Raw genomic sequence first — 15,864 nt, forward strand, 5'->3', positions numbered from 1 at the left:
GGCGGCTCTTTGGAATCAAAAGCTGCGTGATCTGCTCTTTAGTCTGAGTGTCCTGCATCACTCAGTATAATCTATCTTTCATAATAGAGAAATAGGGGAAGGACAGGGTGGCATTTGGCTGGACCGTTTGACCATCGATTACTCTCACTTGGTCAAACGCATGCTGCAGAGTCTCATCTCGCGCCTGCTCTAATGGGAAATCCTCTAGGGATTCCCCGAGAGAGGGAGGAGGAGCCTGCTGCTCCTCACTTTGACACGGAGATAACGTAGACGGCTCTGTGACAGCTGCTCCCGCCAATGCGATACCGGGACCTCCCCCTGCTGAACTACGGCAGGACCCACTCTTTACTAAATGACTCATTAACTCCCCAAATCCCGGCCAATCAGTCCCCAAAATTATCGAGTGGGTAAGGCAAGGATTAACCGCTGCCTTTACACTAAATTTCTCCCCTCGAAATAGAATGTGGACCGACACTAAAGGGTAGTTGTGAACATCCCCATGCACGCACGCACACACACACACACACACACACACACACACACACACACACACACAACACCTTCACCAATTGTGCTCCCCCCAATGCCTTGTCTTGCACCAGGTTTTGGTGGATTGAGCCTGATTACAGCCGGAGTCCACCAAAGCCTGATACGTATCCCCTTGGATACTCACCGGTATGCGATACACTCCGGCCCGATCGAGGGCAGCTCCTGGCGCGTCGGGGATCTGGACCACCGCGCCCACCTCCTTTGCCAAGCATTGATGCTGGAGGTGCCCCGGCTCCCCGCAGCGCCAGCAAACCGGCCCAGGCTTTCTCTCTGCACCGGTACTCTGGGGCTCACTCACCTGAGGGGGGGAGAGACAGACACGGAAGCAGGAAATGGGAGGGCACCGCGGGTGCGGCGGACCGGCTGTGAGGGAGCCGGCCCCTGCCTCCGTGGTGGGTGAACGGGGTGAGGACGAGACACAGAAGGGGGGAGAGGGAGAGGGAGAGAGAGAGAAGCGAAGAGGGGATCTGTGATCCTGCCATGGGAACAGCTGCCAAATGATCCTCCGCCAACTCGATGGCCTGATCCAGTGACACCAGGCGATGGCACTGGACCCACTCTGCCATTCCTTTGGGAAGTTGCACGATGAACTGCTCCAGTGCCACCAGGTTGACGACTCCCTTGGTGTCGCGGTTGTCAGCCCTCAGCCACCGCCTGCAGGCATCCCGGAGTTGCTGGCCAAACGTGAATGGGTGGCCGACCTCCTCTAGAGAACTAGAGACCAGAGGTTTAAGCTGTGACACATGGAACGTGGGGTGGATGTGTTGCATGGTGAGTGGTAGTGCCAGTCTGATGGAACATGGGTTGATTACCTTTTTGATGAGGAAGGGTCCTAGGTACCTGGGAGCCAGCTTGCAGGAGATGGTTCTGAGTGGCAGATGGCATGTGGAGAGCATGACTTGTTGCCCCACCTGGTAAGTGGGTGCCTTAGAGCATCGTTTGTTGGCCTGCCTTTTGGATGCTAGGGTGGAGCGAATGAGCTTTCTCCGAGCCAATGCCCACGTCCTCCTGCAGCAGCGTATGAAGGTCTGGGCTGAGGATATGGTGACCCCCTCCTCTTGGTTGGGGGAAGAGTGGTGGTTGGTAACCTAGGGAGCACTGGAAGGGTGAGAGACCTGTGGCAGATGAAGGAAGAGTGTTATGAGCATACTCGATCCAGGGTAGGTACTTACTCCAAGAACTGGCATCCCTGGACACCATGCACCCGAGTGCAACCTCCAAAGCCTGTTTTGCCCATTCTGCCTGGCCATTGGTCTGTGGGTGGAAGCCTGAGGTGAGACTACAGGTGGCCCTGATGAGTTTGCAGAAGGCCCTCCAGAACTGTGCAGTGAACTGAGGGCCCCAGTCAGAAACGATGTCGGTGGGTAGTCCATGTAGGTGGAAGACGTGATGGATGAGTAATTCTGCAGTTTCTTTGGCTGAGGGAAGCTTGGGCAGAGGAGTGAAATGGACGGTCTTGGAGAAATGGTCAATGACAGTGAGGATGCATGTGTTGCCACCTGAGTTGGGGAGTCCTGTGACGAAGTCCAGGGCGATGTGAGACCAAGGTCGATGTGGAGTCAGGAGGGGTCTTAGCAAGTCAGCAGGGGGTTGATTGGTTGTCTTGTTCCGGGAGCCAGTGTCGCAGGCTGCCACAAACTCCTGGATGTCCTCCTTGATGGATGGCCACCAAAAGCACTGCTGGATGAGTGCCAGGGTTTGGGCGGCTCCCGGATGACAGGCCAGCTTGGAGCCATGACCCCACTGCAGCACCTGGGTTCGCACAGGACAGGGAACAAACAAATGGTTAGGAGGAATGTTGTTGGGGTTACCTTCACCAGGGTTCTACTCCAGGGCCTTCTGCACGAGCGTCTCAACCTTTAGAATGGCAACTCCCACCAGGCAGCGTGGAGGAAGGATGGTCTCAAGTGGCTTAGACTCCTCTTGGTAGGAAGAAAACATCCTGGACAGGGCGTCGGGTTTGCGGTTCTTGGAGCCTGGGTGGTAGGAGTGTGAAGTTGAACTGGGAGAAAAAGAGAGACCAATGGGCTTGATGGGAGTTAAGGTGTTTGGCAGACTTGAGATACTCCAGATTCTTATGGTCAGTCCAGACTAGGAAGGGGAGCTCCGACCCCTTGAGCCAGTGCCTCCACTCCAAGGCTAGTTTAACAGCCAGTAGTTCTCGGTCACCGATATCGTAATTCCGTTCAACTGGGGATAGCCGGCGGGAGAAGAAGGAGCATGGGTGGACCTTGTAGTCACTGGCCCTCTGGGATAGTATAGCTCCAATCCCTGACTTGGAAGCGTCAACCTTGACAATAAACTGCTTGGTAGGATCTGGTATGGTCAGAATGGGTGCTGTGGTTAACCTGTGCTTGAGCATGGAAAAGGCTTTCTCTGCTTCCTTCCCCCACTTGAATTGGGTCTTGGTCGAGGCCAGGGCTGAGAGAGGTCCATCCACCGTGCTAAAGTTGTGAATGAAGTGCCTGTAGAAGTTGGCAAATCCTAGGAAGTGCTGGAGCTCTCATCTTGAAGATGAGGTGGGCCAATTGGCAACTGCCTCAAGCTTGAGGGGGGTCCATCTGGATCCTTGCTGGGGAGATGATGAATCCCAGAAACGAGACAGAGCTCTGGTGAAATTTGCTCTTTTCCACCTTGATGAACAACTTGTTCTCGAGCAGGCGCTGGAGGACCTGCCAGACGTGACCCCAATGTTCCTCCAGGGAGCAGGAGAAGATCAGGATGTCATCCAGGTACACGAAAAAACAAAGATGTTTAGGAAGTCCCTTAACACATTGTTAACGAGTGCCTGGAAGACTGCAGGCACATTGGTCAGGCCAAAAGGGACCACAAGGTACTCAGTGACCAGTGGTGGTGTTAAAGGCCATCTTCCACTTGTCCCCCTCCCTGATCCTGACGAGATGGTATGCATTGCGTAGATCTAGCTTGGTGAATGCCTTGGCTCCCTGGAGTAGTTCAAAGGCCATGGTCATGAGTGATAATGGGTAGCGGTTCTTGACCATGATGGTGTTGAGACCCCAATAGTCAATGCAGGGGCAGAGTGACTTGTCCGTCTTTGCCACGAAGAAGAATCCCGCTCCTGCTGGGGAAGAGGAAGGATGGATGATCCCAGCCGCCAAAGATTCAGAGACTTACTTCTCCATGGCTTGCCTTTCGATGGGAGAGAGGGAATAGAGTCGTCCTTTGGGTGGTGCTTTCCTGGGTAGGAGGTCGATTCCACAGTCATAGGGTTTGTGAGGAGGGAGGGACACTGTTCGGGTCTTGCTGAAAACAAGTTTGAGATCCAGATATTTCAAAGGCATGTGAGAGAGGTCGGGGAACTCGCTGGCTGAAGGTTGCGGTGGTTGGGTGGGAGGCAGAGCGGAGTTTAGACAGGAAGCTAGGCAGGACTGGCTCCATCCTAGGATGGTGTTATTAGTCCAGTTAAGGTGGGGATCATGCTGCATTAACCATGGTAATCCTAGGACGATGGGTACGTGGGGGTTGTTCAGAACGTGAAACTGGATGGTTTCTGAGTGGTTACCGGAAATCCTTAGGGTGAGTGGGGCAGTAAGGTGGGTGATGCTGGTCAAGCCGGTGCCACTGAGTGTCAGGACAGTGAGAGGGATGTCAAGAGAAAGTAGCGGGATTCCCAGATGCTTGGCAGTGGCGGAGCAGATCAGGTTCCTGTCCGCCCTGGAGTCAACGAGGGCCTGGAGGTGGTGATGCTGGTTGTCACGGATAATGATGACAGGAAGTAACGGACGATTAGCGGGGGACTGGTTCAGAGCGTTGTCCACCAGGGCCCCTTGATTCACTGGTGGATTCATCCTTTTAGCAGGCAGGCTCAGCAGATGTGTCCCAGCTGACCGCAGTAGAAGCAGGCCCCCGTGCTCCGCCGGCGAGGTCATTCTTCCATGGACACCCGAACCCGGTCTACCTGCATGGGTTTGATGGACGCGGCGGGAGGTGGAGAAGAGGTGAATCTGGGGCAGTTCTTCTCTCTCCTCTGTTGCTGGATCCGAGCGTTGATGCGGTTGGCAAGGTCCATGAGGCTGGAGAGGTCTGATGGCACCTGCAATACCAACTCGTCCTTGATGGCGTCGGACAAGCCGTGCAGGAACACGTCAACCTGGGCGTTCTCATTCCAACCGCACGAAGCCACCAATGTCTGGAACTCGATGGTGTAATCCAAGGCAGACCGGGACCCCTGCCGCAGCTCCATGAGCTCTCTAGCCACTTCCCAGCCAGACAGAGAGTGGTCGAAAGTTCGCCTCATCTCCTCGGAGAAATCCTTGAAACTGGAACAAAAGGGTGCATTGGCATCCCAGACCGTAGTTCCCCACTCTCTGGCCTTGCCGGTGAGGAGCATTATTGTATATGCTACCCGGGAGCACTCTGTGGGGAAGGCCAGAGGTTGCAGTTCTAGGATCAATGAACACTGAGACAAAAATGATCTACAAGTACCTGGTTCTCCATTGTAGGGCTGAGGTGCTGGAAGTTTCGGTTCATGGAGAAAGGTGGTGGCAGGAGCTGAAGTAGGAGACGGCTGAGCAGGGATAGGCACGGCTTGACAATGCTGCATCTGCGTGGTGAGAAGGCTGAGTGCGTTGGACAGGGTGGCGAGGTTCTGGGTAATTTCTTGAAGGTCTTGTTGGTGAAGAGTCCCTTGCTGCTGGATGGCCATTCTCAGATGGATGAGTTCTGCTGGATCCATGTTGGTCAGAACATACTGTTAGGATTGGTGGAGGTGTGGTGGAATTAGGATCCAAAAGCAGAACACAGACAGTAATCCAATAAATAAGATGATTTAATCCAGAGAAGAAAGGGCATGGCAAAAAGGTAAACAAACAGGACAATAAACAAATGGCAAAAATAGTCAGGGCAAAAAGAGGCAAACAACTTGACAAAAACATTAGCCAGGTCCCCAAATTGAAAAAGGGCTTTAAATAAGAAGGTGTAGGCATTTTTGAGGAAAAGTAATTCAAGTGTTGTTTCTGTATGATTTTTGGGTGCTGAATCCATTTCTGCCATATAACATTCTCTAAAAGTTACGGTTTAGCCGTAAATGACAAAACAAACATGGCCGCCAGTGTATTTCGTGTTTGCGCAATAACTTTGGAATGGATGGATGGATTTGCACCAAATCTTGTGCGCTAATACTCTGTAATAGATAGATGAACTGACAAAATTTTGGAGACCAACTCTTTCAAGATGGCCGACTTTCAAGATGGCCGACTTTTTGTTTGCGCAATAACTTTGGAACGGGTTGACGGATTTGCACCAAATCTTGTGTGTTAACACTCTATAATAGGTACATTAACTGATTAAATTTTGGAGGCCAATGCTATCAAGATGGCCGACTGTCAATATGGCCGATTTTTTTGCTTGCGCGATAACTTTTAAACGGGTGGACGGATTTGCACCAAATTGATAAGTACATGAACTGAGACTCAAATGGTCAAGATGGCAGTAGCTTTATGTACTACCCTGAGTTTTTTTTTGCGGGGGGGGGGGCAAAAAAAACAACAAAAAAAGCAAAAATTAAAAAATAAATAAAAATAAAATAAACATGGCTGGCAAAACTTTATTTTTTTTGCACCAAGTCTTTTTATTTATATTTGTGCATCAAAAGATAATGTACAAAGTACATACATTCAAGAACGTATATGATCAAAAATGACACAAATATAAACAACAACAACAACAACAACCCCACCCACCCATCCCTGCAACAATAATACTGTACTGGTGTGCAACCACTTACATTATAAAAATGATACAGATAGAGTAAATAAATAAAAATAAAAATAAATAAATAAATAGAAAAATAATAATTAATTCAAACAAAACAGCGTGATAGACAAGCTAAAAAAAAAAGTAAATCAACAAGTGATTGACAGTGGTCCTCATGGGTTTCAAATTATACGTAATACAGGATCAGTTATACAAATAATATACCTACAGAACACCAATATTAGTGACATCTTATTTCTCTATATACAGTGGTGCTTGAAAGTTTATGAACCCTTTAGAATTTTCTATATTTCTGAATAAATATGACTTAAAACATCATCAGATTTTCACACAAGTCCTAAAAATAGATAAAGAGAACCCAGTTAAACAAATGAGACAAAATATTATACTTGGTCATTTATCTACTGAGGAAAATAATCCAATATTACATATCTCTGAGTGGCAAAAGTATGTGAACCTCTCGGATTAGCAGTTAATTTGAAGGTGAAATTAGAGTCAGGTGTTTCCAATCAATTGGGATGGCAATCAGGTGTGAGTGGGCACCCTGTTTTATTTAAAGAACCGGGATCGATCAAAGTCTGATCTTCACAACACATGTTTGTGGAAATGTATCATGGCATGAACAAAGGAGGTTTCTGAGGACCTCAGAAAAAGCATTGTTGATGCTCATCAGGCTGGAAAAGTTTACAAAACCATCTGTAAAGAGTTTGGACTCCACCAATCCACAGTCAGACAGATTGTGTACAAATGGAGGAAATTCAAGACCATTGTTACCCTCCCCAGGAGTGGTCGACCAACAACGATCACTCCAAGAGTAAGGCGTGTAATAGTCGGCGAGGTCACAAAGGACCCCAGGGTAACTTCTAAGCAACTGAAGGCCTCTCTCACATTGGCTAATGTTAATGTTCATGAGTCCACCATCAGGAGAACACTGAACAACAGTGGTCTGCATGGCAGAGTTGCAAGGAGAAAGCCACTGCTCTCCAAAAAGAACATTGCTGCTTGTCTGCAGTTTGCTAAAGATCATGTGGACAAGCCAGAAGGTTATTGGAAAAATGTTCTGTGGATGGATGAGACCAAAATAGAATTTTGGTTTAAATGAGAAGCATTATGTTTGCAGAAAGGAAACCACTGCATTACAGCATAAGAACCTTATCCCAGCTGTGAAACATGGTGGTGGTAGTATCATGGTTTGGGCCTATTTTGCTGCATCTGGGCCAGGACAGCTTGCCATCATTGATGGAACAATGAATTCTGAATTATACCAGTGAATTCTAAAGGAAAATGTCAGGACATCTGTCCATGAACTGAATCTCAAGAGAAGGTGGGTCATGCAGCAAGACAACGACCCTAAGCACACAAGTCATTCTACCAAAGAATGGTTAAAGAAGAATAAAGTTAATCTTTTGGAATGGCCAAGTCAAAGTCCTGACCTTAATCCAATCCAAATGTTGTGGAAGGACCTGAAGCGAGCAGTTCATGTGAGGAAACCCACCAACATCCCAGAGTTGAAGCTGTTTTGTTCAGAGGAATGGGCTAAAATTCCTCCAGGCTGGTGTGCAGGACTGATCAGCAGTTACCGCAAACGTTTAGTTGCAGTTATTGCTGCACAAGGGGGTCACACCAGATACTGAAAGCAAAGGTTCACATACTTTTGCCACTCACAGATATGTAATATTGGGTCATTTTCCTCAATAAATAAATGGCCAAGTATAATATTTTTGTCTCATTTGTTTAACTGGGTTCTCTTTATCTACTTTTCAGACTTGTGTGAAAATCTGATGATGTTTTAGGTCATATTTATGCAGAAATATAGAAAATTCTAAAGGGTTCACAAACTTTCAAGCACCACTGTAACTTAAAAAAGGTTTCCATGTAGCATCAAATTTTTGAATACATCCTCTTGTAGAATAACGAATCTTCTCTAGTACCAAATAGTGCAGAAGATCATTGATCCACATCTTAAAGGTTGGGGGAAGTTTCTCCTTCCACTTGAAAAGTATTAATCTGGCAAAACTTTATAATGCATTTACTGTAGTTTAACCATTGCTCAATAAAACTAAACTATACATCCACAGGTTTTCAAACATGTTGATAATGAAAACCTATATCCATGAAAACTATGTGCATGACAAGAACAGTAATATTATAAACGTGAATATTTGAACGTAAACATAGCCTATTGGCCTATTCAATCTAATCCAGCCCTTGGATAGTTTTCAACAATAAACAAAAAGAAGACACTGTAGTGTCACCTTGTGACATAACAAAAGCTATTGATTCATGCAAGTACTATTTGACATTCTGCATTTGCAAGATGCAGTACATGGGTTAGGCTTGCATCCACATCGGCCTGTCTTGCATCCCGTGGAGCAGGCACAGGAGATGAACTCCTCACAAACCTCTGGAACTGGTGGCAGTGACATGAGCTGAGGAACAAGCAAGTTTTCCTCCATTTTCCACCCCATGGTCTCAGGGGGTGGGAGAACTGGCTTCTGCAAGTTAGCTTGGTTCCAGACTAAAGCTTGAAAGTGAGAGTGCTGAATATGGAAGTACAGTGCATCTCTAGTTGGTGGCAGCCTTTCTATTGTCATGCCCCTTACAAGCATGCTTGCTCTGACATCATTGATGTGGTCAGCATCCATTGCACCATACAGTTTGCAGACAAACTGTTCTACATTCTGAATGGTGTGTTCACTAAGCTCTGGACCTTTACCAAGTCCCTTTAAGAGATGATGGTGCTGCACAAACACATCCCAACATGACTTTTTTGTGTGCCCTGCAATGTATGAAGTTGAATCACTTCCAGTCAGTGCATGGAAAGCTGGAAGCAGCTTCAGAACCTGTGGTTCCATCTTCAATTGTTTCACAATAGCGTGAATTGGGAAGTATTTTCTTTCCTTTGATGTACCTGCTTTCATCCAGAGCTTTTTGCATGGCATCATGTGGAAGTGGGCAATCAGTAGGATCAAGATGTCAGTGTTTCTTGCTGAAACAACAATGGTTGATGCCTTGCTTGTGATGCAATGGAGAACAATTCTGGTGTCTGCTTCCTCATGCTTAGCTTCCATGCAGTTGGTGTTCAGTGTTGCATTGGACGCTTCGACACCCTCTTCATCACTAAAGCCACCTGCTGTCACTATGGTTTTGTTGACTGGTGCTCTCAGAATCAGCTGTTGCGACAGGAATCGAGCAAGGTCAGCCTTGTTGTCCTGATGAGCAATGAAGTTTTCCCACTTTACAGGAAGAGGCAAATCTGTGCTTTCAACAGGTCTTCGGATTGCCACCAAGCCTCTTCCGCGGCGCTTCCGTGTTCCAGTTTTGATTGAGTGTGTTACAAAAAAATCGACAGCCCATAAAATTTACTTCAAGGGCTCAAAAAACAATTTTCATGAATAATGTTTGATTGGGGCGGCACGGTGGTGTAGTGATTAGCGCTGTCGCCTCACAGCAAGAAGGTCCTGGGTTCGAGCCCCGGGGCCGGCGAGGGCCTTTCTGTGTGGAGTTTGCATGTTCTCCCCGTGTCCGCGTGGGTTTCCTCCGGGTGCTCCGGTTTCCCCCACAGTCCAAAGACATGCAGGTTAGGTTGACTGGTGACTCTAAATTGACCGTAGGTGTGAGTGTGAATGGTTGTCTGTGTCTATGTGTCAGCCCTGTGATGACCTGGCGACTTGTCCAGGGTGTACCCCGCCTTTCGCCCGTAGTCAGCTGGGATAGGCTCCAGCTTGCCTGCGACCCTGTAGAAGGATAAAGCGGCTAGAGATAATGAGATGAGATGAGATGTTTGATTGGAATGACATTAAGACACAAGATGTCCTGGGGATGGTCAGTTTTGCAAGCATATACTCAAAAAATGCCATTTAACAGAAGTCCATTGATCGCAAGGAAATTTATTTGTTTAATTCGTCCCACTTTTAAATTGATCAGGCTCACCCCAATTTAATATTTCTTAATTTAATCATGAAAAAAACAATGTTCAAATTTAACAAAACAACATAGGACATGTTTATGGTTTGTATCAACAAAATTATACACTAGTTTTTAAGTTTCACTTGATCTTCATCAGTTTTGGATTATGCACCTAATATTCCAGTATGTCAGGCCTCATTTGCATATGTAAACATAACATTTCAGACAACTTGTAATACAAAAAGTGTTTGTACTAATGTAAGCAAGAAACTGGTAAAGTTTTATGGTGATATATAAAAGTTTAAAATGTTAGCCTATCTGCCATTAATTTCCAGCCTGGGAAGATGACGTCTATTTTTAACCAAGAATTACAAAAAACTGGGGACCTGATTTCAATGTTATATGGTGGATTTGTATTTAGAAGGCATTGAATTTTCTAAAAATGCTGTATAACAACTTTTCCCCAAAAATGCCTACAGGGTTACAGAATTCTGAATATCTGGACCTGGCTACATGACAGGCAAAGACAAAAATGCTCGTGTAAAAAACCATGAACAAGAAAAAACCCTTAGTGCAAAAAAACATGAACCAGAAAAAAAACCTTCATGCAAAAACCATAAACTAGAAAAAACACTAGTTCAAAAACCATGAACAAGATAAGTAACTAGAGGAAAACCCCATGAGAAGCAAGAGCAGCACAGAAATGGCTAGAGTAGCAAACGACGTTCTGGCAAAAACAGAGTCTGAGAATGGCCTTTAAATAAGCAGCAGTGAAAACCAGGAAGTGAGTACAGGGGAGAAGGAATTCCTGTCTCAAATCCGGATCGGCGCTGGCGTGAGAGATCTGTAATCTCTGGAGTGGATGTCCGGGGCGGAGCATGACATTTTCACCATCGCTGTCATGTTGGCAGACCAGGAGAGGTCCGCCGAGATGTAGATTCCCAAGAATTTGAAGGAGGCGACTATCTCCACCCTGTCCCCATTGATGTAGAGTGGGGCAGGTTCAGCTTTGTGCCTTTACAGCATGCAGCCTTTACTGTTATTCATCACACTTAGGATTTTTTCAGGACTAGATGAAACTGTTCTCTATTTAATGTTTGTGTTATATTTTCAAAAATATCAGTGTTTTTAAAAAAATAATTAAATTCTCAATTTCCCTTGCAGTGCTGAGATGGTGATGGCTTCAAAAAACATTCCAGGGCCTTGTTATAAAAATCACATACAGATTTTCAATATTGCAATATTTTACATAGCGCAGCACAGATTTTTAGGAGGAGAAGAAAAAAAGCTGTACAGTGAAGTCTTCCTGTTTGCTGTGTGTCCTACAGGAATTTGTGATGATTGTGGTGTTTGGCTTAGAGTACGTTGTGAGGGTATGGGCAGCTGGCTGCTGCTGTCGCTACAGAGGATGGCAGGGTCGTCTCCGTTTCGCTAGAAAACCCTTCTGCGTTATAGGTAAAGCCTGTGTTTGCCTGTGATTGAATTTTTACACTTTACTCTGAAAGTCTTGACCCTGCTCACTGTGTATATTTTTGCCCTCATGTCTCTAGACTTTATTGTGTTTGTGGCGTCAGTGGCTGTGATAGCGGCAGGAACGCAGGGGAACATCTTTGCCACGTCGGCTCTACGCAGCATGCGCTTCTTGCAGATTCTGCGAATGGTGCGCATGGACCGCCGAGGTGGTACCTGGAAACTACTGGGCTCTGTAGTGTATGCACACAGCAAGGTAAACACACACACACACACACAGAGTTAAACTTTCCTTCACCCCATTCCAGCTTCTTTACAGCATATACACTGTTAAAAATAAAGGTGCCAGAAAGCACTTTTAGAGTGTAGAAGAACCATTTTAGTTCCTTAAAAATATTTCAGGCCAATATTTTTCAGCTGTAAGCAGAAAAGTTATACTTCACCACAAAAATACTTCCACGTAATGTTAACATTAATGCTGGGATTTTTTTAATAGTGGCACTAACAAAAATAGTTGAAGATCCATCAATCAAACATTTCTTTATGAAACCAGAAATGGTTTGTATATGACTTCATGCTAAAGAACCCATCCTAGCAACTTTATTCTTCAGACTGTAGCTGTTCCCAAATGATCAGGCCATTTTACAAAGTAATAATCACATGTACAGTACACTGATATTAGAAGAATGCACACAGAACTACCTAAGAACTAAGAACTACCTCAACAAAAATTGCTGCTAAATGTGTGAACGAATATGAATGTTTGGGTTTTTTTTAACTTGTGTGTGTATGTTTTAGTACTTATTTGTAACAAACTCTTTCCATTGTTATTTATGTACATTGTTTAGCCTAGGAGGAACAGTATTTCATTCTTGATTGTCCGAAAGTGTGGGAAATAGTAACAATCAACATATCTTGATTCTTGAATCTGTGATGGTATGAAAATGACTCTATCCCATTTTAGTATTTAGTACTAAATTCTTTATCACCTGTTGTTTTAGGAGCTAGTCACAGCGTGGTACATTGGCTTCCTGGTACTGATATTTGCCTCATTTTTGGTCTATTTGGCTGAAAAGGACATCAACACCGAGTTCTCTACCTATGCAGACTCCCTCTGGTGGGGAACTGTGAGTACACTACTGAGCCATAGTGTGTACTTGAGTGAAATCTCTGCACTTGGAGAATAGTGCCTCTCAAGAAGCATTAGAACAAGAATATCTGCTTGCTGACTTCTTATCCTCAGTGTCTGCTTTCCAGATAACGCTCACCACAATTGGCTACGGTGATAAGACTCCACACACATGGCTCGGTCGGCTTCTAGCAGCTGGCTTTGCCCTGTTGGGGGTCTCCTTTTTTGCCCTGCCTGCAGTAAGTGCACCTGTCACTCCACTGCTTGGACACTTTTTAATCCATCAGTGATGTTATGCTGTAAAAAAAAATTGCTATACACTACCGTTCAAAAGTTTGGGGTCACCCAGACAATTTTGTGTTTTCCATGAAAAGTCACACTTTTATTTACCACCATAAGTTGTAAAATGAATAGAAAATATAGTCAAGACATTTTTCTGGCCATTTTGAGCATTTAATCGACCCCACAAATGTGATGCTCCAGAAACTCAATCTGCTCAAAGGAAGGTCAGTTTTATAGCTTCTCTAAAGAGCTCAACTGTTTTCAGCTGTGCTAACATGATTGTACAAGGGTTTTCTAATCATCCATTAGCCTTCTGAGGCAATGAGCAAACACATTGTACCATTAGAACACTGGAGTGAGAGTTGCTGGAAATGGGCCTCTATACACCTATGGAGATATTGCACCAAAAACCAGACATTTGCAGCTAGAATAGTCATTTACCACATTAGCAATGTATAGAGTGCATTTCTGATTAGTTTAAAGTGATCTTCACTGAAAAGAACAGTGCTTTTCTTTCAAAAATAAGGAAATTTCAAAGTGACCCCAAACTTTTGAACGGTAGTGTAAATTTTTACACTAATTTACTGCAAACTTTGGTTGTAAAACATTTTTAAAAGCAAAGTACTGTAATATCACACAACACATAAGCCAGTACACTTGCTGATGCAGGATACAACTTGGCTGAAGGATCTTACTCAACCATGACAGCTTGGAAGTGCTGGGATTTGAACATACAACCTTCTGATCTATAACACAACACCTTAAACATTGAGTCACCATAAGTACACCAGAACAGCCTTGCAATAAGCTTACAATGATTTAACTACAGCTACTGCTAACTTAACTCCATTAAGACTGCATTGAATCAGTGGCTGCTTGCTGTGGTGGCTCCATGGTCAAAGTTTCATATCACAGTGAAGGAGGTCATGTGTTCAAATTCCTGCAACACCTAACTACCTGGATTGGGTCCTTGAGTAAGAACTGTCATCTCAGTTGTATCCTACACCGAGCATATGTAATAGATTATGTGTCATTTTATATTATGTAACATATAATAGTTCTTTATTGTAAATAAGTATTATAGTTGTTTACTGTAAATTCAACCAGTAAATTACTATAAAATCTCCAGTAAATTTTATACAGTGTAGTATCTCTGTTTTTACTTCCAAGGGAATCCTCGGTTCAGGTTTTGCACTGAAGGTGCAGGAGCAGCACAGACAGAAACACTTTGAGAAGAGGAGAACTCCAGCAGCCAACCTTATACAGGTGATGAACTCATCAGTAACAAATCTGTGTAGGATGAATCTTACACAGAGATCATTTTTAAAACCTTTAAAGCCAGGTTCAAATGTCTGTTTCTCTGTGTGTGTGTGTGTGTGTGTGTGTGTGTGTACGTGCACGCATTTGTTAGGCTGCATGGCGTCTCTATTCTACAGATGATCGTCATTCATATCTCACAGCTACCTGGTATTTCTATGACAGTATGCTCCCATCCTTCAGGTAAGTCAGGTCTCTGCTAACGGCCATCTAAAATCAGAGCTTGCTGTTTGTTTATTGTGCACACTGAACCGTCTCATGTAGAAACCCTATAAATGATTCACTCCTTTCAGAGGCGGCTTTGCACATTAAGGTAACAAGCCAACGTAATAAATATTACAGCTGATTCAATCTTTTTTTTTAAGTAAAATTTTGTTATATTAAAATCATGGTATTATTTATTTACACACCTGTAATGAGTGATTAACACAGACTTTTTAACAGGTTTATGGTAAACATTTATGCTATACTTTGGTTATGTGTGTAACATGCTGCACTGTTTGAAAGATTAAACTTTTTTCGAAATGACTGCGGTAGTTGTGGTAGATAATAATAATAATAATAATAATAATAATAATAATAATAGGTGGCACGGTGATGTAGCGGTTAGCACTATCACATCACAGCAAGAAGGTTCTGGGTTCGAGCCCAGTGGCTGACAGGGCCTTTCTGTGTGGAGTTTGCATGTTCTCCCCGTGTCCGCGTAGTCAAGTTTCAAGTTCAAGTTTGTTTGTACAGCGCTTTTAACAATAGACATTGTCCCAAAGCAGCTTTACAGAATCTGAATGACCCAAGACATGAGCCAATTTTATCCCTAATCTATCCACAATGAGCAAGCCTATGGTGACGGTGGCAAGGAAAAACTCCCCCAGACGACATGAGGAAGAAACCTCGAGAGGAACCAGACCCAAAAGGGAACCCATCCTCACCTGGACAACAACAGACAACATGACGATAACATTAACAGTTTTAACATGAAGTCAGTTTCGTTGATGTTATAACTCTTCATTAATGGAAACTTGAGTGCAAAACTGTTCATGACAACTGCAGTCCTAAAGTTGGCAAGTCAACTGTAGTCCTCAGCCATAAAAGCATTACTGTAAGTGTCCAGGGCGTCTTCCAAGTGTGACTTTCAACTGTCCATATGGGGCCGCCCTCCACAGGAGCGATGTGATGAGACTCCAACCAGATACAGGGCACCAGGATGGATCAGGCAGGTCCGAGGAGCAGAAGAGGTCAGCATCTCCATCCCAGGACCAACATGTAACTCAGAGGGACAGATTTGGGGGGGGGGGAGAAAACACAGGTTGTGAGGTATGCCCAGTGTCACCTGGATAAGTAGGTACAGTATACATTTTGCGTTGAGTACAAACAGGGACTCCGGCAAAACTAACTATGACAGCATAACTAAAAGGGGAGAGCCAGAGAGCCAGAAGGTAACACAGGCATGAGGGAGCCCCGGGACATAAAGC

General features: G+C 44.8%; 1 protein-coding gene across 1 annotated transcript in view; it reads left to right on the forward strand.

Moving 5' to 3' along the window:
- LOC132900045 (potassium voltage-gated channel subfamily KQT member 4) overlaps positions 1–15,864 on the forward strand; it is a 140,193-nt gene that overhangs the window by 93,533 nt on the left and 30,796 nt on the right. Inside the window, exons 3-8 of the mRNA XM_060942076.1 lie at positions 11,523–11,649; positions 11,745–11,920; positions 12,666–12,791; positions 12,922–13,032; positions 14,246–14,341; positions 14,487–14,575. Coding sequence (XP_060798059.1) covers positions 11,523–11,649; positions 11,745–11,920; positions 12,666–12,791; positions 12,922–13,032; positions 14,246–14,341; positions 14,487–14,575 — 725 coding nt within the window. The remainder of the gene's footprint in view (positions 1–11,522; positions 11,650–11,744; positions 11,921–12,665; positions 12,792–12,921; positions 13,033–14,245; positions 14,342–14,486; positions 14,576–15,864) is intronic.

The sequence above is a fragment of the Neoarius graeffei genome, chromosome 16 (assembly GCF_027579695.1).
Source record: "Neoarius graeffei isolate fNeoGra1 chromosome 16, fNeoGra1.pri, whole genome shotgun sequence".
Taxonomy (NCBI): domain Eukaryota; kingdom Metazoa; phylum Chordata; class Actinopteri; order Siluriformes; family Ariidae; genus Neoarius; species Neoarius graeffei.